The sequence below is a fragment of the Telopea speciosissima genome, chromosome 1, assembly GCF_018873765.1.
Source record: "Telopea speciosissima isolate NSW1024214 ecotype Mountain lineage chromosome 1, Tspe_v1, whole genome shotgun sequence".
Classification (NCBI taxonomy): domain Eukaryota; kingdom Viridiplantae; phylum Streptophyta; class Magnoliopsida; order Proteales; family Proteaceae; genus Telopea; species Telopea speciosissima.
Window position 1 is genome coordinate 10,980,837 of NC_057916.1, and position 25,386 is coordinate 11,006,222.

Here is a 25,386-nt window from a genome sequence, read left to right on the forward strand (position 1 = left end):
TTCTGCAATTTTCAGGTCGTTGAAACTTTCATTGGCGAGATCTGTTCTTTTCTCTTTACAAAGAGAGGACGGAAAGCTCTGATCTATTCTTTCTGGGTTCGTGGAGAGAAACGTGGATAGGTTCCACAGAAAGACAGCAGAGAGACAGAGAGAGAGAGAAGACAGAGATTTTTTCTTCCCTGAGATCCGGCAAAGTTCATGAACAGGTACTTCCGTTGTCTCTTCGTCTTGAACCTGAAATTGGAACTTCATTTCTATGCTTTTTTTTTTTTTTAAATGGGGCTCATTTTTTTTTTTTTTCTGTTTTTGGGTCTTGAGATCTCCTATTGAATTAATAGTTTCAAGGTTTTCCTCGTTTTCTTTGGATTTTGTCCAATACCTTTCTGGGTTTATTGCGGTGTTTGTAGATCTTAGAAGAGTTTTACATAGAAATTTGGTTCCGGGTTCTTGAATTTTCTTGTACATTTTGCAATTTCTGCATTTGGGTATGGCACTATTCGTTCATTGGGTAGGGACTGTGATTCGATCTCCTCTCCCCTATCCTCCTTAAATATGACTGTTTGTTCTTGAGAGTTTGGTGTTTGTTTCAGACACAAAGATTCGGTTTTGCCATTCTATTCTTTTCTGAAACAATATCTAATCTTTCTTTCACCGGATTATGAATGATATGCTGTTGCAAATGGCTTTTCGATATGTATGAGAAGGGTAGTATTTTTTTTTTTTTATCTGATTTATAATTGATTTCATGGTTTTATCCGTCAAAGATCACTTGGGGAATGATTAGGAGATGGGGAAGAAAGGCAACTGGTTTGTTGCAGTGAAGAAAGCTTTCAGTCCTGAATCCAAGGAGAAGAAGGATAAGGTTTGGAAGATTTTGCCTTTTCCATTGTCGAATTCATAGCATGTTGGGGGTGATCTTCTGATGAAATTGGTGTTCTACCTTCTTTTCCCTCTCTATCCAGAAATCGAAGAAGAAATGGTTTGGAAAACAGAAGCACCAGGATCTCACTGCACCTCCTGCTCCTTATACACCTTCTCCACCTCCTCCTGAGGAAGTCAAACTTATCGAAGCAGAGAATGAACAGAACAAACACGCTTATTCTGTTGCACTGGCCTCTGCAGTGGCCACTGAGGCTGCTGTTGCTGCTGCTCAGGCTGCAGCAGAGGTTGTTCGTCTCACCAATGCTGTTCGTTTCTCTGGTAAATCAGATGAGGAAGTGGCCGCTATCAAGATTCAAACGGCATTCCGAGGATACTTGGTATTAGCCCTGTTTCAATTAACTTCAATTCTATTTTGTCCTTTCCCATTTCTTTTTTCCCCAAATAATTATCATATGTTCTGGAGTTTCTGGCGGGCGTTTCCAGTGAGCTAATTAGAAAAATAAGCCCAATTTTCTTCATCTGTCTGAATATTAGTCAAAGCCCTGGATATTCTAATTCAACAAAATGATATACTTTGCTTTTGTAGGAGGAAAATTCATGAAGTTTGTGTAGAATCCTTTTCATTTCTAACAGCCACAGTTACTGCTCATGAAAAAAATTGAGAACCGCTTGAACAGTTGCCAACTTTGAGATCTATTTTCTTATTTTAAACCGAGAGATATTATCTTATAAATCATTTCCTAATTGCTCATTAAAGTTTAGAAAGATATATATTTTTTTAACTTTGGGAATAGGTTGTTTACATTTTAGGAAACCTCTAATATCACTTTCTGATGTGGAGAATAAAATATCTGCACTAATTCTATATGAGTTTTCTTTTTCTTTTTTGAATTTATCGATGATTTTTTGGTGTATTATCATTTTTGGCATTTTCTCCCGAAAAGAAAAAAAAAAAAAAAAATTAAAAATATATATATATATATTTTATTTTTTTTTTTAATTTCTGTTTGGAATCACTAGATAAAAGAGTGAAGGCAAACTGTTGGGGGGGGGGGGGGAACAGATTAACAAAACAAAAAATTCTGTCTTGGGCATTCATTTTCCATTTCCAACTATTATCTTCACATTTCTAAAGAAGAAAATGCAAAAAAAAGTTTAAGAGGGAGAGAGATTGCTTTTTGTTGTTGCAAGAATAAGGAGTGGGTACATGTATCTCACTTGTGGTTCAATAAATCTACAGGCAAGGAGAGCTTTGCGGGCATTAAGAGGGCTGGTTAGGTTAAAGTCACTAATTGATGGACATGCTGTCAAACGCCAAGCCACATCCACCTTACGGTGTATGCAGACCCTGGCTCGTGTGCAGTCTCAGATCCGTACAAGGAGGATCAGGATGTCAGAGGAGAACCAGGCTCTCCAAAAGCAGCTCCAGCAAAAACTTGAGAGGGATTTGGCAAGAGCTGCTGTGAGTCTCCTGCTTTATTTTGCTTTACCTAATTAACCCTGATATTTAACTGACAAATTCTTTTGTGTGTTTGAAATTAGTTTGAATGCACATTTTGGTCTTGTAAAGTTTTCAGCTGGTAATCTATTGATAATTATGGGCAATGGCTTTGACTCTCACTTGGAATGAACATATGCATTGATACTTTTATTTTTCCTCATTTATCCCACAGAAGGTGAACAAAGACATTGTTAGTTGTTGGAGTCAGCTTTCCCTCACTTGTCTTGGTTCTTTAACACTTCAACCATTGTCAGAAATTTATTTCGTCTTAATTAATATAATTGACATGCTGGTGACATGTTTGAAAGCAGTTCGTGAAAACTGAAATTTCTTGCTGTTGTAGTCGACATGCTTTCTTTCCTATTTATTCTGTGTTTATACATACACATGCATGTATATGTCAGTATATTCAACTGTGCTTTATTTCATATTTGATAGTGAATGAGAACAAAATTTATGCAATAATTTATCCTTTGTTAGAATTAAATTAATCACTGCGGAACAAAGTCAGTGTATGTGGTTTTCTGTACATGGGGATTATATGGAATGGTAGAGTCACATGGATGTGGCTGTTATGTACCATCCATCTAGGGTGTAAAATTGATTGGATCTTGGCTGAGCACATGATTGATCAGATCAGAATCTTAACTTACACTTAGTCCGTCTGACTGAGATTCATAATTGGAGATCCTTGATCTGATTTTTGCATCAGATGGGGATACCGTTTCATATCTTTGCAACTTTCTTATCTATATGTTGTAGGGCAAGAGTCTGTTTGGACCCAAATACGAAATAATAATTAGTTTGCATGCCCAAAAAAAAAATCTTCTTTGTCATATTTTAAAATTCTAATCTGTCATTTCTATTGGGAAATGAACAGAGTTATTAGTTCTATAAACAATATACTGTTACTATACTATTAAAAGGAAACTGCATTTCTGAACCTATACAGATGGATGAGGAATGGGATGACAGTGTGCAATCTAAGGAACAGATTGAAGCAAATTTACTGAGCAAGCAAGAGGCTGCCATGAGAAGAGAAAGAGCCCTTGCTTATGCATTCACTCACCAGGTAAACCCTGCTTCCCATCCTTTTCTGTGTTTTCTTCTCTTTTACACATTGTTTTTATGGAACATGGAAAGCTTGTGGGTTCAGCTTGTGATTCAGCTGCTTAAGTGGTTCCAGACCTGGCTTCATGTTATGTAATTTTTTGTAGTCACTGATCTACTTAGCCCTACATTCAGCTTGCATAGTCTTATCATCTCTCATAAATGAAGAAGAAAAATGTTTTTATATAAAATGGCAGGGCTTTCTAAGTCATGTTTTCAATCTTGGACTAGTCAGATCCTGAGTTCCACAGTCCTCCAAATGTACTAAATTATGTGATTAATCTGATATGCAATGGCTCTGCAGCAAATGTGGAAGAATTCTTCACGATCTGGGACCCCAACTTTCATGGACCCTAACAATCCTCATTGGGGGTGGAGTTGGTTAGAGCGATGGATGGCAGCCCGCCCATGGGAGAGTAGAAGCATGACAGACAAAGAACTTAATGACTATGCTTCTGTAAAGAGTGTGAGCCGCAGTGTTGGAGGAGGAGAAATCATCAAAGCTTATGCCCGCCATGAACTCAATGCAGAGAGGCCTTCACCTACAGATAAAAAAGCCAGCCGTCTTCCCAGCCGCCAATCTCCTTCAACACCCCCTTCCAAAGCTGTATCTTCTTCATCTGCTGCTAGGAAATTGAAGTCAGCAAGTCCAAGAGGGAATATGTGGATCCATGATGATGACTCAAGGACCATGTTGAGCATGCAGTCAGAGCGGCCTCGGCGGCATAGTGTTGCAGGTTCATCGGTGAGGGATGATGAGAGCCTGGCAAGTTCTCCAGCTGTCCCAAGCTACATGGCAGCCACTGAGTCCGCAAGGGCCAAAGCCCGGTTGCATAGCCCATTGGGGATAGAGAATAATGGAACCCCAGAGAAAGGATCGGCAGGGTCTGCAAAGAAGCGGCTGTCTTTCTCAGCTTCCTCAGCTGGTCCTAGGCGGCATTCAGGCCCTCCCAGGGTGGACAGCAGCTCCATTAAGGACACAGGTATACATCAAGTTGCAAGCAATGGTGTTGGAAGGTAGCCTAGTACCTGATCAAAAGGGAGCAGAAGAGGAGAAGACAGCGCTTTAATGGGTTGAAAACATTCAAAGAGAAAAGTGGATTGCAGTCGTCTTGTACCATTGTCAGAGCTTTTATTTGTTACTTAGTACAGTCGTACAGATTTGGTTTGGGTGAATTTAGTCTCTTGGGGTCCAAATATGATTTGTTCAGTTGCCTTGTTATGAAGATTGTGTCTTTGTTTCTTTCTTTTAGTTTCCAGGCCTTGGCTGGGATTCTGATTGGTGCTTACGAGATCAGACCAGAAGAAGCCAATTCATTGTACTGATTACGACTCGGAATGAATGGTTGTGATTTTCCATTTTCATTTTTTCTTCTGTTATTTACTCCGGATGGAAGAAAATCCACTTGTAATTGTTGTGTTAGTGAACTCCTTCGGTGTGTCAATAGTCTGTCGAATGTTTCTTTCTTTCCTTCTCCATTTTTTTTTTCCTGTAACTGTTCCTGCTTTTGGATGGGCCAAAGGAAACTTTCAACAGCTTTGGATCCTGGTGATGCAACCATCGTTGTTTTGCTTAATTATTTGGCTGTTTCTTATAGGCTGTTTTGTGTGCGAAGATGCAGGCAACCAGAGAATTAATGGTTGCTGAAGGCAGGTAGGCATGGCTTGAAAGGCAGGAGAATTCAAGACTTGGGATCCAAAGGAATCCAGTAATAACCATTTCTAACTTTAAAGGTATAGTTTCTGCAAGAACATGTATGATTATCCTTTTTCTGTATCCATTATTCATTAAAAAAATAGTTTGATTAAGATTTGCAAACTATGTACATTGGAACATATTCTGGTTGCTTTACCAGAAAGATAAAAGCACTTAGATCCAGGACAGCTTAATCCCTTCCAATCAAAGGCCTTTTAAGTTCCCAAATCTAGAGGCAAACATAAATTCCTCCCCAAGCCCACATGCAAGAACCTTTGAAGACCAAGATTTCGTAAGGTGAGTGTTTTACCAAGAAGTTATCTTTTGTAGAGAGAGAGAGAGAGAGAGTTGTGTAGAGGGAAACAACCAAAGACATTTCAAGCACAAAACTGAAAGGGACTAATTGGATTTTTCATTACCCCAAAAAAAAAAAAATTCAACTTTTGACTCTTAGGTATTCCACAAGCTTTTGTCCACCATCGAAGACATCTCACATTTCTGTATTGGATTGACCACTCAAAAGTCAAAACTACTCACAAACATGGTTTTTCTTAAAAATCTTCTCCCACAATCAAAGAAAGAGAGATAATGACTACACTTTCATTCTTCTTGCTTATCATAACACTCTAATTGGATGTGATTTCAATCACAATGAAATCATACCAATTAGGTCAGTGAGATTTTTCTCATTGTGTACTTACTAAGGATGTCAATAAACATGGGAAGAGGTATGATCCCAATGGGGTTCTACCTAGAATAGAATGTTTCTAGAATATTCTGTTCTCAATGGAATAATTACTGAGACATCCACTTATAGATAATTGTAATAAATACTTTCCAAAGTAGCAGTTATTTATGAACTAGTCCATCCATTTTTCAATATTACATAATAAACTATAGGGTATGTAATTAATTAATTAATTAATGTTAGACCCTAGTCTATTGTAAATACTTGTTCAGAAATTCTGTAATTATGATTGAACCAATAAAATATTTTTAAAAATGTTTCATGAAATAAATATTATTTAATTTTTTTTTAAAAAAATTACATACAATTTACGAAAATGCTATCGGATCCATATTTGTGTCTACTCAACTTCAGATACTCTCTTTCTTTGACATTCTCCCATAGAGCAATGGATTCTATTTTGGGCATTTCTTTTTCGACTATGGTCAAACACTATGAATCCAATAAACCGAGATATAGTTAGGATGACATCAAGAGTTGGTGTGCCAAAATTCACAATGTGATTGTATCAGCAAGGATCCCTTAGATCAAAATAACTTACTGTAACACATGCGAAATTCTCATATGATCTGGTTTAATGTACACACTGCATGTACACTCAAATTTGTGTCCTAAAATCTTTATTCCTAGAAATATAAAGTGACAGACCATATGAACGCTTTTATGTTAAAACTTAAAGACAACCAAGGCCCATGATATCACACAAATTAATAGGAATTAAAACACATAAAATGGATTTGATGGACACATTTTCAACAAGTTGTATGTGTGAGAGGGGGGGATTGTTGGAGTTCTTAATTAAGTGGACTTAATTAATTACAGAGTTAGTAGTCTGATGGAGTCTACATATATAAATTGGTTCGGTCATCACTAATAAAGATAGACCAATCTTATTCATTGTGGAAGTGAACTAAGGTTGGGACAGTATTATAAATACTATGGTCTTGGGTCCCTATAGTGTATGTTCAACACGCATCTCTTCTTCCCACACAGAAGAGAAACAAGGACAGGCAATAGATTGGAGAAGACTCAGATCGAGATTGTGATAGTTGAGTATTGTTCTTGAATATTCGCCATTGACATACACAAGGTGCAAGGTATGCCCGTATATATTTCCTGTGTATTCATACGTCATGTTCAGAATTCATTGTATGATTTACGATCGGGGTTTATCCCAAAGATTATTATCTAACAGCCGTATCCATAACAGTCAGATTAAATTTGAAATCCATGTTTTCTGCTTCCATTGTGGCCTTCTCACCCATAGCCTCTCTGACTACCCTAGTAATGCCACGGCCTTTCATAACCCCAAATCTGCTGAAGATCTCAAAGCTATAATGATGTTCCCGGACTGCCCCGATGCCAATATCAAGGGTGTCACCACTAACCCTCATCCTTATTTTGTGCCCATGGACGATTCTACCGCTAGCAGTGCATCCCCCTCACTCCCCATGCAGATGGAAACCTCTGGTTCGGTTGTGACATCTACCACTGGCAGGCTACTCGCACCCTAGGAGATAATAACTTCATCAACTCATGACCACATGACCCAAAACAAAATGGAACTTGGACAATTCACAATAAATAAATAAATAAATGATTGAAAATGCAAATAAAAACATCAATACATTATGGATGCACATGATTAAAAGGAAGTACTAATTGCATGCAAAACATGTGGGAATGCTCTCTTTGTGATCACTCCAACAATGCAAGAGTAACCCATCGGAAAATTCTATTGCTCTGCATGCAAATGACACTCACTTGTAATTGAATTGAGCTCTGAAAATTACCATGTGGCTAGTGCAAACCATGTCCTATCCCAACTCTAGTTATTTAAGGTATGATATAGATTGACCAAATGACAAAAGGAGTGAGATAGATACGATACCCCCTATATTGGCATCATATATGCTTAGAGATGAATTTTGATGGGTTTCAATCCATAGATAAGGAGACCCACATCATTAAATTAGAAAGATGAGAAAGAGCTTATGAGGGGGTGTGTACATGGTCACACACGCCCACCTTTTTACAACAACTCAATCTTATCTTAACTAAATGGGGTCGGCTACACGGATCCTTGTAGAAACAAAAATTAGTAATAAGAAGTAGAAGAAGGATATTTGTTTGGGTAGGCTGCATGTTTCACCCACCTTTTTTTCCTACAATAAATTCCAGATTCATTTTCACTTAGTCTTTCATAACTTTCAATCATATATAAATCAATACACCCTATTCAGAGGTTCTAGATTTTCAAAGCTCTACTTTTTAACACTTAATATATGAGTAAAGGATCTTTGTTTGGGTTGAAATTTATACAAAGTTGGGATATTGAGTTACATTTGTCTACAAATTTTGGGCTCCACACAAACTAGTTGCCATCGTCTATGAAACCCAATTGACAAAGATCAACCGACATTGTTTCAAAAATTGGAATTGGATTGGTCGAATTGACCAATTTAGATATATATTGACTGTGATTGATCCTGATTTTGGATGTATTGATCGAGTTGATTCTAGGGTTTTAGGACCAAATCATTGAGTTTTTGGATCTAAGAGGTCAATTCTTGGGTTTTTAGTATAGGTTCGATACTTCATTGTGAAATTAAAGTCATTGGTTCGTCTTGTAAAAAATACGATAAAATTGTGCATATTACACAAATGCTTTTTGTTCCTAGGGTGTTTAGGATCCATCAGCTGAAAAACAGATGCCTACCAATTCTAGGGCTTTTAGGATCCATTCTTTTTTTTATTAGTAAAATTAAGGACCTATTCAATAATTCAAAGACACCGATTTCCAGTTTAAAATCCACGTGATGATTAGGCTGATTAGCAGATGATTTTGAATTTTGATACTTTTGGCGGGACTTAGTAACAGATTTGGAAGGAGAATATTTTATTACATTTAGTGGGACCTATCAATAGCTGTCAATTAATAACTAACTCGAGATCGATATCTTTTTTTTTGGTAAGAGACTCGATCGATATCATTGACACGATTGCACGCATGTCTCTACAGCTGGCGCGTATTTTGACACCACCTCCATAAATATCTCTCGTCGACCGTTATTTCGTTTCCTCGCTTTCAAAACAACTCCAAATACTTTCCATTTTGTTTCATAGCGCAAGATTTGATTAGCTTCGTGTACAAGTCTCAATATTACCTTGCAAGAGACTTTCTATTTTGTTTACTTTCTATTTTCGAAGTAGGCAGCTGCAGCTATATGTATTCGAGACCACAGTCTCTCCTCCACAATTTATGAATGAGATTGAATTTGGCTTTGTGCTAATGGTTGTGTGATAGACCTTATAGGTGAGATACCTAGGAGAGACTGAGAGGCTCGATCCACCCTAACCCCTTCGACCTTTTCTATCTTCTTTTTCTTTCCATTCCATACCCTGTGTTGTGGTTACTGTTGTGAGATCTTTCGTCCAACTGAGATTCTATCGTCAGTGTTGTGTTACTGCTGGAATTGTATGTTGAATGTTACAGGAGTGCTTGGGATTATAGTTGCTGGTTGGAGAAGACTGAACAGACCTTGCGGCTCACTGGACTGAGTTGCTGGAATTCTATGTTGAAAGTTACAGGAGTGCTTGGGATTATAGTTGCTGGTTGGAGAAGACTGAAAAGACTGAACATACCTTGCGGCTCACTGTCTTTCGCTCACTCAGAGCCTCACTCACAGGTAACCACTCCGCGCCAGTATAAATTCTAAACTGCTAAAACCCTGACCGGAAAATATCCTTAGAGTCATGAGACGAACTCTGTTAAGAATCGCTCCCCTCTATACTTGACGTAATTTGCTCTCCCCTCCGAATTGCAGAAGACCAAACCCTTTTTCTGCTTCCATTATCAATATCACTTCAACTCCTTCTTCGGAGCTGAGGAGCTGGTTCTTCTCATCCATCAACGAAAGCCCTCCTTCTGTTCCCGAGACCAGGTTAACCCAACCACAGAAGAAGAAAGCAGTTTCGATCAATTTCGAAAACATTAGAACCGAACGTAGAAGAAATTGATTAGGGAAAACAGGCCTGTCCTATGCATCTTCTTCTACCCCCAATCCCTCCCTTACCATAGCAGCCATCGCAGTGGATTCTTCTATATTTAATTGCTTGCAATTTTATAATCTCTGTTCTTTTCTATGGCGCAGAGTTCAAGTTCTTGTTTCAGTCCCGAGGGAAATTACGTTGTCGCTACTTGTTGGGACAACCGGACTTTTTGATCGCCGCCTCAATTGAGTTTCTTCCTTCTTCCTTATTTTTTAGTCATTCTAATTTGTCCTATTTTGAAGTGAAGATCGTAATGGGTTCTTATTTCCTTCTTCCTCTTTGGTTTTGGATTTTGGGTTTTAAATCTTAGTCTTGTTCTTAGTCTGAGTTTTTCATAATTATTTTTAGAAGAGAGGAAGAGAGAAAAGGAAAAGGATCGGGACAGGGACAGGGAGAGAGATAGGTACATGAATTTGGACCTGCTGATAATCCCATTTCTCTCTTTTTTCTTGTAATTTGTACATGCACCACATGAGCAGTATGTTATGGGATTTTAGTGATGGCCTGCGATTGCGGTTAGAGAAATGTGTTTTAAAGGGAATTGCGTACTTATGCTGAACTTCTAAAAAGTTTTTTAAATAGAAAAAAAGCTAGGATTATAGTATGGTGATTTTTGTAGATCAAAAGTAAACTCAATCAGTTATCTAGTTCAGTTGCCCCATAAGAAAACCTCTTTGACCTGACGTAGTCTGTTGGACCTATGGAAAAGCCATGTGCTGCCTTAAAGAAAAAATGATCTGGAATGTCCAGAAATTAACCACTGCCCTTTTTTTTTCCCTCTTGACTGTTGCAAAATTACATCTTCTGATCCTTACAAGGGTGTGAGTTGGTGAAGCTGCAATGATTTACCGAACAGAAAATGGAATATCTAGGACTGAGAGATGACCATGGAATTGCTATTCCTTTGTTGTTTTACCTTTTTTAGGGTTATTCTGCTTTGCTCTTGTTGGGTCTTTATAAAACTTCTTGTTATTTATCCCTGGGTGGGTTGTCATTTTTTTGGTTTTTGCTATAAAATGCATAATAATGTGGTAGTGGAGTTATTTTACTCCCACTTGTATTATACTTCATTTATCAGATACTGTGGTTGCTCTCTCTCTCTCTTCCCCCACCCCTCCCAAATGACTTCTATTCTTCACTGATTTTGTCTTGAACAGTTATCCTCATGCTTAGTAATTTTTGCAGGGAAAAGGAGATGGTTCGCATCTTGAAAGAAGTGGTCTTCATGACAACTGGGACGATGCAGAGGATTATTACAGTAAGTCCTTCATCAAACCTTTCTTTGTTTTCTTTTATCATATGCAAGCAAAACAACTATTATGTCTCTTTGGTATCATCTGGATTTCGGGTTGACCTATCATTTGCGGGAACTGTACTTTGTTATCTTCTCTTCATGGTACTCACATATTCTCTGTGCAGGCTAACGATTTGGAGAAATACTTGACAGTAGGTATGAAGTTACTGCAGCCCATGGGAAAGGTGTTTTTTCGACAGTAGTTCGTGCAAAGGACCTCAAGGCTGGGAAGGGTGATCTTGAAGAGGTGGCTAAGCAATAATGACACTATGTGAGTTGATGTTACTCTTTTTGCCCTCAGATTGCTTTAGTTCTAGCTAAATATTGATTTTAACTGGATAGTGCAAGTTACTGTTGACTGTATTTCAATGCACAGGTACAAGGCAGGTTTAGAAGAGCTGATAATATTGAAGAAATTAGCTGGTGCAGATCCTGAGAATAGACGCCATTGTGTTCGATTTTTCTCAAGTTTCAAGTACCGAAATCATCTTCGTTTGGTTTTTGAATCTCTTCATATGAATCTTCGTGAGGTACTAAAGAAGTTTGGTCGTAATATTGGCCTTAATCTGGGAACTGTAAGAGAATATGCCAAACAGCTTTTTATTGCATTAAAGCATCTGCGGAACTGTGGAGTCCTGCGTTGTGACTTAAAGCCAGATTATATGCTGGTGAGTTTAAATTATTCTTCTAGTACTGGGGTGGTTTCTTTTATGACTTTCTAACATATTTATGTTGTCCCGTTCAGGTAAATGAGACAAAAAATGTGTTGAAGCTTTGTGATTTTGGTAATGCCATGTTTGCCGGAAAAAATGAGATCACACCGGATCTTGTGAGCCGCTTTTACCGAGCTCCTGAAATAAGTAAGTTCTTTGTTTCATATCCCTTGATTTTTTATTTTTAAATTTTTTTTTTTTGGGGGGGGGGGGTTATGTGTTTGTTGAGATATTGTTTTTTTTTATTGGTTTCTGTCAGTAAAATATGTAAATTTTCTTTTCCTGCTGCAGTTCTTGGCTTGCCATATGATCATCCCATGGATATATGGTCTGTTGGATGCTGTTTATATGAGCTTTATTTGGGGAAAATCCTTTTTCCAGGCCCATCAAACAATGACATGTTGCGTCTCCACATGGAGTTGAAGGGATCTTTTCCAAAGAAGATGCTCCGCAAGGTTGAAATTTGATTTTTGTTTTCTTCAGATTCCCTGCAACCCTCACGAGGGGTGTTTAAACCCTTTATTTTTTGCAGTTTTGTTTCCATGGTCATCAATATCTTTAGCTTATTATTTTTGGTTATTGAATGGAAATACTATGTTATGATTCTTATTTTTATTGCTTGCGCTGATTTCAACATCTGTTGCTTTTTCTACAGGGTGGATTTACCAATCAGTATTTTGACCAGGATTTGAATTTTCATGCTTCTGAAGAAGATCCTGTTACAAAGAAGGTGAGAAGTTACTTGTCAATGAAATCTGTAGTGATTATGTCTCAGTGACTGTTTCTATTGTTTTCCCTACTACTGCAACCACCCTCTTCCCCCCCCCCCCCCCAAAAAAAAAAAAGAAAAAGAAAAAGGGGAAGCATCATTGCCCTCATTTTAATTTAGCCTTGTAGACTATGTCTGCAGACTGTGAAGAGGCTGCTTCTCAACATTAAGCAAAAAGTAATTGGTTCCTTAATTACAAGCTCCCCTGGTGAGGATCTGAAGATGTTGGCGAATTTCTAAGATCTTCTAGAAAAAATATTTGTCTTAGATCCAGAGAAGAAAATGACAGTATCTCAAGCATTGAGGCATTCATTCATCACAGGCAAGTGACCAAAGATGCTGATTTTATGACCCCAGAAATGCTGTTGAGCTAGATACATGTACATTATGATCTCAATTTATTTTTAGCTCTCTAATCATTGGCCATTTCTCTGTCTTTATCTCTCTGTGATTGCCTAAGAGGATTGACACTGTGTTATTGGCATGGATGAAATGTGAAGAAGATGATGTTTGGTCTGAAGACCTTCCTACATGGCGGTTCTTTCAGTGGGATGGCTTCTGTTTCTATTGTAAGACAACTCGCCAAAGGCGTTTACATCTCTTGTAATCATTCTTAATGATGGGCTTTGAGAAGATTTATCACATTTATTCCCCCCTTGAAATTTTTGTTTGAAGTTTGAAAACGGTGTGCTGCAACCTTTTGCAGGCTTTAGTGCATTAGAAAATTCACACCAATGCTAGTTACTAAATTAAACTCAATGAGGTTGTGAAAAGTGTTCCTATGGCTTTTGGAAAAGATAGACTCAACAGAATCTTTTCCTTTCAGATAGCTTCCATCTTACATTGGATTTCATCTTTCCAATATTTAGTGGATACTTGGATATTGCATTTTTTTGTTGTCTACATTTTTTTCATTTATCCAAATCACTTGGGTGCTGGAGTCTAATTCTATTTTTCATTCAGGGTTTCATCCAGGGCTATGACGCAACCAATCAGTGCTTTACATGCTTAGAAGGCAACCAAAAGAAGGTACCCTGGTTGTTTTTTAGGCAGCTTATTGTGAAACCCTTGAAACTACTTTGCATGCTCTTAACTATAAAATTGGGCTCCTGAACTGTCTTCAGACTTGGAGGAATTAACCAGAAGAATTTTACAACCTGAAGTTGAATGGTCCATTTCTTCCTTGCCTATCAGAGCTCTCATGCCTGTTTGCATGTACATGTTCCTGCTTTGTGTGCGTGCGTGTATGTGTAGAAATAGAGGTTCAATTTCTGTAATATGAAATATTTTAATTGTTATTGGTACACCCTCCTACAAGTAACAAAAAAAAAGATTCTTAAGGTGAATAATCATAGTTTATATTCTGGTAGTGGCTAAATTATGATTAGAAACCTTTGTTCTGTTTGCCCTCATTATTTTTTGTGAAACTGCATTACATCTGATCTAGGTTTGGTGGTTCTGGAGGCTTTTGCACTGGCAATGAGAGGTTGCAGTTAATGTTCAAATTGGTTAGTAGTTGCGTCTGATTTTAATTTTTTTTCTTTAACATGATCCATGAGTTTTAACTTTTTCATGTTTTTCCTGATAGGAAACATAGGTTTAGTGTTGTCTCTTCATTCTGTGGTGTATAACAATGCTTTTTGGTTTTTCTAGGACATAGGTACTAAGTTCATGGAATTCCAGCAAGTTCTTCATCTCTAATCCTATTACTCCATTTTGTCATGGTTCTGGTTGTTTCAGGTATTTCGTTTCTTGCATATTTATACGGAGATCATGTAAATGTTGTTACTTGTATGGTTGAGCATACTCAGGAAACCTTGGAGATTTGCACATTAGTTGGATGCATTCCTCATCTTGCCTCTAGCCTGCATTGCTCTTTTCAATGACAGCCTAGAGTGGTCAATGAGATGGCTGATGAGTTGACCAAGCAAGGCATTTTACTTTTGAGATTCTGTTATGGGAATACCATTCCATTATGAGGTGTTGGCTTGTATAGGGGGCGGGGGTGTATTCTTTGTTGTTGTATATTATCTGTGCTCTTGCCTCCTTGGAGGCCTGTTATACCATATTATCTTTCTTTTTATAAAATTTATGTTAATGGAAAAAAAATATTGTTAATGTTACCAATTAAAGTGTTCCATATGTTTCAGATATTCTTTTTTCCGTCCAAATCATATCCCTCATAGATATCTTCTGAACTTTTGACTCATGAGGAGGTTTGATTTGTCTGTTGCTTGATATACATTCAGAGCTAGTCTAGGTATCCCTTATTCATGTACACCATACTTTACAAAATCAGGTTCTGATGGTGCTTTCAATTTTTGGGACGAGGACAGTAAACAGAGACTTAAGGTTTGGTTACCCTCTTTCTGTTTTATTCTTATCTAACCCCAATGGTTGTTGTTGGTTTCATTGAATGGCAATTATTTTTATATAATATTTCACTACTAATACCAGCCTGTTTGTGGAGGATAAGCAAATTCTTAATGAGAAGATGGTGTAGAAAAGATTCACCAAAATCTGTGGAATATGAGTTGGAACCTAAGAAAAATGCTCATTGGATAATTCTCCTGGTGCATGGTCTGAAACCCAACCCTAAATTGAGATTAGGGCAGAATTTGCAAAGGCTCTAAAAGGACAGTATAGGCTAATTAGGAAATAAGAAACACTGACTACAGGAATTGGGTAGGCCACAGAAACAGCATATATGGTTAGAAGATTAAAACAGAAATGAAGGAAATCGAAAGCTCATTAACAGAATGGGGGATATTTTGTTACTCAAAACTACAGAGCTTTTGAGCCTGAAACTTGGGTTGAGTAACCCTTTAGATCAAACCTATCAGTGGTTAAAACAGGACAGATATCTCTGGCTAATAATGGCAGGGTGTGATCGGGGCTGATATGGGAACTAACAGAAACAGAGCAGGGGTGTGGAAAGTGGTAACAGCAGGTGTTAAAGTAGTGTTAGAAGATCAGAATCAATAGAGAATGAGGGGGGCTTAATTATGATTAGAACCTTTGTTCTGTTTGCCCTCATTATTTTTTGTGAAACTGCATTACATATGATCTATGGTTTGGTGGTTCTGGAGGCTTTTGCACTGGCGATGAGAGGTTGCAGTGTTGCATTTAATGTTCGAATTGGTTAGTAGTTTTAACTTTTTCATGTTTTTCCTGATAGGAAACATAGATTTAATGTTGTCTCTTCATTCTGTGGTGTATAACAATGCTTTTTGGTTTTTCTAGGACATAGGTGCTAAGTTCATGGAATTCCAGTAAGTTCTTCATCTCTAATCCTATTACTCCATTTTGTAATGGTTCTGGTTGTTTCAGGTATTTCGTTTCATGCATATTTATAAGGAGATCGTCCACTCCCAAGCTAATTGTGTTTTCTATATTTTGATGTTTCGGAGTTTTATTTATAGTTTATGACTGCTTTCTTTGTGGCCTTTATTCATTGTTCATACTAAACCATAAATGCTTTGGATCAGAGAATGGTTCTCTCAATGTCGACAAGGCAGCAGAACAGAAACTTCCTCCAAAAGCGGTTAATTCTACATCTGTCGCTTCTGAGGGTAGGAATGATAGTCCCGAGCCTACATTTTCTGTATAGAAATCACCTTCATGTAATGGAACTTTGGCACATGAGAGCACTTCTGGTGCTGGGGGTTTAGGGGATGGGACTCCAAAGGTTTGTAGATGACCAATTAACAACTAGATATTTTTTAAATTTCTTGCATATGTGGGTAAGCATGATTTACATGAATCAACCCCAAGCTTGTCCACCATGGTTCTTTTTATTCCTTATGTTACCTTTGATGGTTTATTTTTAATTTTTTGAGCCTGGATATAATAACTGCGATTACTTAAAGATGTTAATTTCCACTGCTTCATAGTCACAATTTCACCAATTTGTGCAAAGTGAGAGATCAGCAGATATGTTCTGTGATGATATTTTCGAAGAGAGACCTGCTGAAGTTCGTAAAACTATAGATGTCGTTCTATTTCCTCTCCCCTCTAATTGCATTAGGCTCTTGCATTCTCACATTCAAAGTGTTGGCTTTCTTCTTTGTTTGCTGAACATTTAATGTAGATAATAGAAAGTTGAACTAGGTTTCTGGAAAATCGTGTATAATAGAAAACTGATTTGAATAACTAAATGAGGTATATGGTTTTTCCCACCTGAGATAGCATGTTCAACTGAAGCCACTTTGGACTGCTGATAATCCCATGTTCTCTCCTTTTTCTTGTAATTTGTACATGCACCACATGAGCAGTATGTTATGGGTTTTTAGTGATGGCCTGCGATTGCGGTTAGAGAAATGTGTTCTGGCATTAATGGATGCTTTCCATAGCGATGTATTGTAAATTGTAATCCAACGATTGACAGAATATTTCTTTTATTTGTTATCATCTATTTTTCTTATAAATTTGTTATTTATTGTGACTTTGTAAGATTGAAAAAGGTTTCATTGGTGAACCATAGCTAGAGACTTCTAGGACTTTATCTATAGTTGGTTGAATGTGATCACATCTTCGTGAAGATATTGATCGAACACAAAATCCATCAGTAAAGCAATAGTATTTTTTAGTAACTAGCTAAAGAAAATAGGTAAAGACCTCTTAGGGAGTTGCCTAGTTTGGGAGTTTTATCGTGTTAAAAAAATTGAGTGCAACTCTGGATTTAGGAGTCAAATACAACAGTTAACACTTAGACAACCCAGCACTTTAATATGAATAACAAATTAAAGTGGATGAAACTTAAATCTGATTCCAAATTAACATCTGAACCATTAAACAATCCGACACTATTACATTGAGCAAATTAAACTTGATGAAACTTAAATTTGATTGCAAATGAACATACTATGCTAATTTTAAAGGGAATTGCATACTTATGCTAAACTTCTAAAAAGTTGCTTGGTATTGCAACTTATTTAAATAAAAAAAAGCTGGGTATTACAATGATTTTGTAGATCAAAAGTAAACTTCTAGTTCAGCTGGCCTATAAGAAAACCTCTTTGACCTGACGTAGTCTGTTGGACCTATGGAAAAGCCATGTGTACTGACTTAAAGAAAAAATGATCAGGAATTTTACTTGAGTTCTTGCAAATGGTAACATTTACTGAGCTGATTGTGAAGGCATTTATTGTATCAACTGTGAGGAGTATAAGGTGGTACTCGTGCTTGCTTTTAAAAAATCTTTGTTGCTTTACCAACTCTTTTACCAATATTTGCCATGTATGAAGTGTAAAAACTCCTAGGTAGACACATGCAGAGGTTCTGCCAGCTGTGCCCAAGCAGATGTAGAGATGAGATTCACCATTCAACCAACCAGCAATTCTTTCAAAGGACAAAAAATTTGACCCGATAGAATGTATAATGTTGATCACACAATTATTTTTGTAGATATGACAGACACAAATATCTGTCATAGAATTGATTTCTTTTGAGTACATATTGTGCTGTATAGGTTTATGGCCATGATTAAGAATATAATGGATGGGGAGGCTATAATCATATTTTCGGTGGAGGATCGTTCCCTGGTGGAAGCCAATCAATTATTGGCCTTTCCCCTGCATTTGTACCATATGTATTGATATGCTTTTAAGTATAGGCTGTCCTCATTTTCTAACTGTTAACTATTATTTCTATTTGCATATACTGTTATTTATGTTCTTTTATTTCATTCCTAGACCTCAGGGAGGTTGAATATTGTGTCCATTGTATGTCTTCTCTATTGGCATTGATTTTGTGATTGAATGGAGTATAAAGAATAACCACTTTCGGCATTTGCTGGAATATGTCATTACTGCCTTTTAAAGACTTAATTCTTCTAAATATTCCCTTGGATAATTTGATGAAGAGTCATGTTTACATTTTCTAAACACAAAATTTCCTATATTTTGCTCTGGTTAAAAATGCAGGATGAGAAGGAATTACTTGAAAGCAACTGTTGCCCCAGGCACCTAAACCCTTGCATATGAGAGGAGGACAACTTCTTCTTTGCCTTATCGAAGTATCAAAAATCCTTGGAAGAAATTCTAAGTCAAAATCCAAACTCCGTGCAGCCTTCTTTTCGTTTGAATGAGGTGAGGATGATAAACTTCCCCCTTTGGTTTGACTGAATTGTTCACTTTTCCCTCTCTCTGTGTCTTCAATGATTGCTAACATGAAATATGGATAACAGTTTTCAGCGGTTGATTGGGTTAACATTTTCCCCCATTCCTTTATTGACTAGATTATTCTTCTTTTTTTTGGGGGAGCACACCATTGTTTTGGAAGTAATCATAAATATCACAGGAACCTTAGAGAGAGAATTAAGAACATTATTTTACAAGCTGAACTTACAAGACATACTTTTTTGCTCTAGCATACGATTTTAAAGCTTACTAGGTGATTGTTTTGTTTTAAGAGGGTTGTGTGGAGCTGGAAAAATAAGAATCAATCAATTTCTTTTGAGGCCAAAATAAATGTTTCTTCAAAGCATGAAACCTCCATGGGATAGAAGGTTACAGAAAAATATGGAAGGTGGATTAGTTTAGGTTTTCATTTATTTATTTTTTATCATTATTGTATTTGGTGGCAGAAAATGTAATTTTAGTATGTCGGGCTCAATGTTCTTGTTTGGCTTTGGATTTTGGGTTTTAAATCTTAGTCCAGTTCTTAGTCTCATAATAATTTTTAAAAGAGAGGGAGAGAGAGAAGGAGAAAGAAAAGGAGAAGGATCGTTACAGGGACCGGGAGAGAGATAGGTACAGGAATAGGGAGGGGCAGAGGGAAAGGGAGAGGGAAAGAGTTCGGGATAAAGTTAGAGGTAGGGAGACTGAGAGTGGTTGGATGGGCAGACATCTATATGATGGTCATAATGATGCATATGGTGGTCGAGATAGGTCGAAAGATTCTAGGCATTTGAAAGATGAACCGGTTTACCACTACAGTAAAGGAAAAAAAGATCTAGTAAAGGTGCCCAACATCATGCATGATGATCCGGAAAGGCGTGAAAAGAAACCACTGAGGTATACAATGTCATTTAATCATTGGATGTATCCTAGCTTACTTCAAATTTATCTTATATGCTGCTCTCTGCTTTTAGAGATGAAGAGGTAGAAGAAGATTATGAAGATCAACTAGCGGAACAAGAAAAGGAGGATGTTGACAGAATTAAGGAGGAGAGCAGGAAAAGAAGGCAAGCCATACTAGAAAAATATAAACAACAGCAACAGCAGTCACAAAAGCTGGTTGTACCTCATGGTCAAGCCTCAACTAAAGGTGTCATCCACTTCCAAGCTAATTCTGTTTTCTATATCCCGAGGCTGATGTCCCCGAGCCTACATTTTCTGTATGGAAATCACCTTCACGTAATAGAACATTGGTACATGAGGGCACTTCTGGTGCTGGGGGTTTAGGGGATGGGACTCCAAAGGTTTGTAGATTTCCAATTAACAATTAGATATTTTTTAAATTTATTGCATACGTGGGTAAGCTTGATTTGCATGAATCAACCCCCAAGCCTGTCTACAATGGTTATTTTGATTCCTTATGTGACCTTGGATGGTTTATTTTTAATTTTTTGAGCCTGGATATAATAACTGCGATTACTTTAAGATGTTAATTTTTACTGCTTCATGGTAACAATTTCACCAATTTGTGCAGAGTGAGAGATCAGCAGATATGTTCTGTGATGATATTTTTGGAGAAAGACCTGCTGGAGTTCGTAAAACTGTAGATGTTGTTCTATTTTCTCTCCCCTCTAATTGCATTAAGCTCTTGCATTCTCACAAGTGTTGGTTTTCTTCTTTGTTTGCTGAACATTTAATGTAGATAATAAAAAGCTGAACTAGGTTTCTGGAAAATCGTGTATAATAGAAAACTGATTTGAACAACCAAATGAAGTATATGGTTTGTGCTGCCTGAGATAGCATGTTCAACTGAGGCCACTTTGGACCAGCTGACAATTCCATGTTCTCCCCTTTGTCTTGTAATTTGTACATGCACCACTTGAGCAGTATGTTATGGGTTTTTAGTGATGGCCTGCGATTGCGGTTTGAGAAATGTGTTTTGGCATTCATGGATGCTTTCCATGGCGATGTATTGTAATCCTGCGATTGACAGAATATTTCTTTTATATGTTTTCCTCTATTTTTCTTATAAATTTGTATTTATTTTGACTTTGTGAGATTGAAAAAGGTTTCACTGGTGAACCATAGCTAAAGACTTCTAGCACTTTATCTATAGTGGTTGAATGTGATCACATCTTCTTGAAGATATTTATAGAACACAGAATCCATCAATAAAGCAATAGTATTTTTTAGTAACTAACGAAAGAAAATTGGTAAAGACCTCTTAGGGAGTTGCCTAGTTTGGGAGTTTTATCGTGTTAAAAAAATGAGTGCAATTTTGGATTTAGGAGTCAAATACAACAGTTAACACTTAGACAACCCAGCACTTTAATATGAATAACAAATAAGGTGGATGAAACTTATATCTGATTCCAAATTAACATCTGAACCATTTAACAACCCGACACTATCGCATCGAGCAAATTAAACTTGATGAAACTTAAGTTTGATTGCAGAACATACTATGCTCATTTTAAAGGGAATTGCGTACTTATGCTAAACTTCTAAAAAGTTGCTTGGTATTGCAACTTATTTAAATAAAAAAAATGACGTAGTCTGTTGGACCTATGGAAAAGCCATGTGTACTGCCTTAAATAAAAAATGATCTGGAATGTCTTGAAATTGACCATTCTGCCCTTTTTTTTTTCCCTCTTGACTCTTGGAAAATTATATCTTCTGATCCTTACAAGGGTGTGGGTTGGTGAAGCTACAATGATTTACTGAACAGAAAATGGAATATCTAGGACTGAGATGTCTATGGAATTGCTATTCCTTTGTTGTTTTATCTTTTCTCTTTTAATTTTTTAGGGTTATTCTGCTTTGCTCTTGTTGGGTCTTTATAAAATTTCTTGTTATTTATCCCTGGGTGGGTTGTCAATTTTTTTGTTTTTGCTATAAAATGCATAATAATGTGGTAGTGGAGTTATTTTACTCCCACTTGTATTATACTTCATTTATCTGTTTTCTTCAGATTCCCTGCAACCCTCACGAGGGGTGTTTAAACCCTTTATTTTTTGCAGTTTTGTTTCCATGGTCATCAATATCTTTAGCTTATTATTTTAGGTTATTGAATGGAAATACTATGTTATGATTCTTATTTTTATTGCTTGCGCTGATTTCAACATCTGTTGCTTTTTCTACAGGGTGGATTTACCAATCAGTATTTTGACCAGGATTTGAATTTTCATGCCTCTGAAGAAGATCCTGTTACAAAGAAGGTGAGAAGTTACTTGTCAATGAAATCTGTAGTGATTATGTCTCAGTGACTGTTTCTATTGTTTTCCCTACTACTGCAACCACCCTCTTCCCCCCCCCCCTCCCCAAAAAAAAAGAAAAGGGGAAGCATCATTGCCCTCATTTTAATTTAACCTTATAAACTATGTCTGCAGACTGTGAAGAGGCTGCTTCTCAACATTAAGCAAAAAGTAATTGGTTCCTTAATTACAAGCTCCCCTGGTGAGGATCCGAAGATGTTGGCGAATTTCTAAGATCTTCTAGAAAAAATATTTGTCTTAGATCCAGAGAAGAAAATGACAGTATCTCAAGCATTGAGGCATTCATTCATCACTGGCAAGTGACCAAAGATGCTGATTTTATGACCCCAGAAATGCTGTTGAGCTAGATACATGTACATTATGATCTCAATTTATTTTTATCTCTCTAATCATTGGCCATTTCTCTGTCTTTATCTCTCTGTGATTGCCTAAGAGGATTGACACTGTGTTATTGGCATGGATGAAATGCGAAGAAGATGATGTTTGGTCTGAAGACCTTCCTACATGGCGGTTCTTTCAGTGGGCTGGCTTCTGTTTCTATTGTAAGACAACTCGCCAAAGGCGTTTACATCTCTTGTAATCATTCTTAATGATGGGCTTTGAGAAGATTTATCACATTTATTCCCCGCTTGAAACTTTTGTTTGAAGTTTGAAAACAGTGTGCTGCAACCTTTTGCAGGGTTTAGTGCATTAGAAAATTCACACCAATGCTAGTTACTAAATTAAACTCAATGAGGTTGTGAAAAGTGTTCCTATGGCTTTTGGAAAAGATAGACTCAACAGAATCTTTTCCTTTCAGATAGCTTCCATCTTATATTGGATTTCATCTTTCCAATATTTAGTGGATACTTGGATATTGCATTTTTTTGTTGTCTACATTTTTTTCATTTACTCAAATCACTTGGGTGCTGGAGTCTAATTCTATTTTTCATTCAGGGTTTCATCCAGGGCTATGACGCAACCAATCAATGCTTTACATGCTTCGAAGGCAACCAAAAGAAGGTACCCTGGTTGTTTTGTAGGCAGCTTATTGTGAAACCCTTAAAACTACTTTGCATGTTCTTAACTATAAAATTGGGCTCCTGAACTGTCTTCAGACTTGGTGGAATTAACCAGAAGAATTTTACAACCTGAAGTTGAATGGTCCATTTCTTCCTTGCCTATCAGAGCTCTCATGCCTGTTTGCATGTACATGTTCCTGCATTGTGTTCGTGCGTGTATGTGTAGAAATAGAGGTTCAATTTCTGTAATATGGAATATTTTAATTTTTATTGGTACACCCTCCTACAAGTAACAAAAAAAAAGGAAAAAAAAAAGATTCTTAAGGTGGATAATCATAGTTTATATTCTGGTAGTGGCTAAATTATGACTAGAAACCTTTGTTCTGTTTGCCCTCATTATTTTTTGTGAAATTGTATTACATCTGATCTAGGTTTGGTGGTTCTGGAGGCTTTTGCACTGGCGATGAGAGGTTGCAGTGTTGCAGTTAATGTTCAAATTGGTTAGTAGTTGCATCCGATTTTAATTTTCTTTTCTTTAACATGATCCATGAGTTTTAACTTTTTCATGTTTCTCCTGATAGGAAACATAGGTTTAGTGTTGTCTCTTCATTCTGTGGGGTATAACAATGCTTTTTGGTTTTTCTAGGACAACGGTGCTAAGTTCATGGAATTCCAGTAAGTTCTTCATCTCTAATCCTATTACTCCATTTTGTCATGGTTCTGGTTGTTTCAGGTATTTCGTTTCATGCATATTTAAAAGGAGATCATGTAAATGTTGTTACTTGTATGGTTGATCATACTCAGGAATCCTTGGAGATTTTCACATTTAGTTGGATGCATTCCTCATCTTGCTTCTAGCCTGCATTGCTCTTTTCAATGACAGCCTAGAGTGGTCAATGAGATGGCTGATGAGTTGACCAAGGAAGGCGTTTTACTTTTGAGATTCTGTTACGGGAATACCATTCCATTATGAGGTGTGGGCTTTTATAGTGGGGGGGGGGGGTGTAGTTCTTTGTTGTTGTATATTATCTGTGCTCTTGCCTCCTTGGAGGCCAGTTATACCATATTATCTTTCTTTTTATAAAATTTATGTTAATTAAAAAAAATATATTGTTAGTGTTACCAATTAAAGTGTTCCATATGTTTTAGATATTCTTTTTTCCCTTCAAATCATATCCCTCATAGATATCTTCTGAACTTTTGACTCATGAGGAGGTTTGATTTATCTGTTGCTTGATATACTTTCAGAGCTTGTGTGGGTATCCCTTATTCATGTACATCATACTTTTGCAACATCAGGTTCTGATGGTGCTTTCAATTTTTGGGACAAGGACAATAAACAGAGACTTAAGCTTTGGTTACCTTCTTTCTGTTTTATTCTTATCTAACTCTAATGGTTGTTGTTGGTTTCATTGAATGGCAATTATTTTTGTCTTATATTTCACTACTAATTACCAGCCTGTTTGTGGAGGATAAGCAAATTCTTAATGAGAAGATGATGTAGAGAAGATTCACCAAAATCTGTGGAATATGAGTTGGAACCTAAGAAAAATGCTCACTTTGGATAATTCTCCTGGTGCATGGTCTGAAACCCAATCCTAAATTGAGATTGGGGCAGAATTTGCAAAGGCTCTAAAAGGACGGAATAGGCTAATTAGGAAACAAGAAACACTGACAGGAACTGGGTAGGCCACAGAAACTGCATGAGATTAAAACAGAAATGAAGGAAATCGAAAGCTCATTTACAGAATGGGGGATATTTTGTTACCCAAAACTACAGAGCTGTTGAGCCTGAAACTTGGGTTGAGTAACCCTTTAGATCCAACCTATCGGTGGTTAAAACAGGACAGATATCTCTGGCTAATAATAGCAGGGTGTGATCGGGGCTGATATGGGAGCTAACAGAAACAGAGCAGGGGTGTGGAAAGTGGTAACGGCAGGTGTTAAAGTAGTGTTAGAAGATCAGAATCAATAGAGAATGAGGGGGCTTAATTATGATTAGAAACCTTTGTTTTGTTTGCCCTCATTATTTTTTGTGAAGCTGCATTACATATGATCTATGGTTTGGTGGTTCTGGAGGCTTTTGCACTGGCGATGAGAGGTTGCAGTGTTGCAGTTAATGTTTAAATTGGTTAGTAGTTTTAACTTTTTCATGTTTTTCCTGATAGGAAACATTGGTTTATTGTTGTCTCTTCATTCTGTGGTGTATAACAATGGTTTTTGGT

At 37.0% G+C, this 25,386-nt stretch overlaps 1 protein-coding gene, 2 long non-coding RNA genes and 1 pseudogene across 5 annotated transcripts; all 4 read left to right on the top strand.

Moving 5' to 3' along the window:
- The first annotated feature begins 28 nt into the window (after positions 1–28).
- On the top strand, positions 29–4,938 carry LOC122649153 (protein IQ-DOMAIN 3-like). Of its 2 annotated transcripts, none has more exons than XM_043842528.1 (6): positions 29–206; positions 765–862; positions 963–1,259; positions 2,123–2,344; positions 3,336–3,455; positions 3,798–4,938. In XM_043842528.1, the coding sequence occupies exons 2-6, from the start codon at positions 788–790 to the stop codon at positions 4,512–4,514; spliced, it is 1,431 nt and encodes a 476-aa protein (XP_043698463.1). In that variant the 5' UTR covers positions 29–206; positions 765–787; the 3' UTR covers positions 4,515–4,938. The 2 variants fall into 2 exon arrangements, with proteins under 2 accessions (XP_043698463.1, XP_043698462.1); XM_043842527.1 differs by having other exon boundaries at positions 29–205; positions 758–862.
- A 171-nt stretch (positions 4,939–5,109) lies between these two features.
- LOC122658832 lies at positions 5,110–12,006 on the top strand (annotated as a pseudogene).
- A 766-nt stretch (positions 12,007–12,772) lies between these two features.
- On the top strand, positions 12,773–23,693 carry LOC122649159. 2 transcript variants are annotated; one of them, XR_006331175.1, is made up of 3 exons: positions 12,773–12,786; positions 13,730–13,795; positions 23,610–23,693. It is a non-coding gene; the product is annotated as an uncharacterized LOC122649159 (long non-coding RNA). The 2 variants fall into 2 exon arrangements; XR_006331176.1 differs by lacking the exon at positions 12,773–12,786 and adding an exon at positions 13,249–13,335.
- On the top strand, positions 20,146–20,489 carry LOC122649157. The gene is made up of 2 exons (XR_006331174.1): positions 20,146–20,189; positions 20,420–20,489. It is a non-coding gene; the product is annotated as an uncharacterized LOC122649157 (long non-coding RNA).
- Positions 23,694–25,386: the final 1,693 nt, after the last annotated feature.

Excerpts from the sequence above, each read along its gene's own strand:
- LOC122649153 (XM_043842528.1), top strand. The coding sequence starts at position 788 with ATGGGGAAGAAAGGCAACTGGTTTGTTGCAGTGAAGAAAGCTTTCAGT. Across the intron at positions 1,260-2,122 it reads CGGCATTCCGAGGATACTTG|GCAAGGAGAGCTTTGCGGGC; the intron begins GTATTAGCCCTG and ends ATAAATCTACAG. Across the intron at positions 2,345-3,335 it reads GGGATTTGGCAAGAGCTGCT|ATGGATGAGGAATGGGATGA; the intron begins GTGAGTCTCCTG and ends GAACCTATACAG.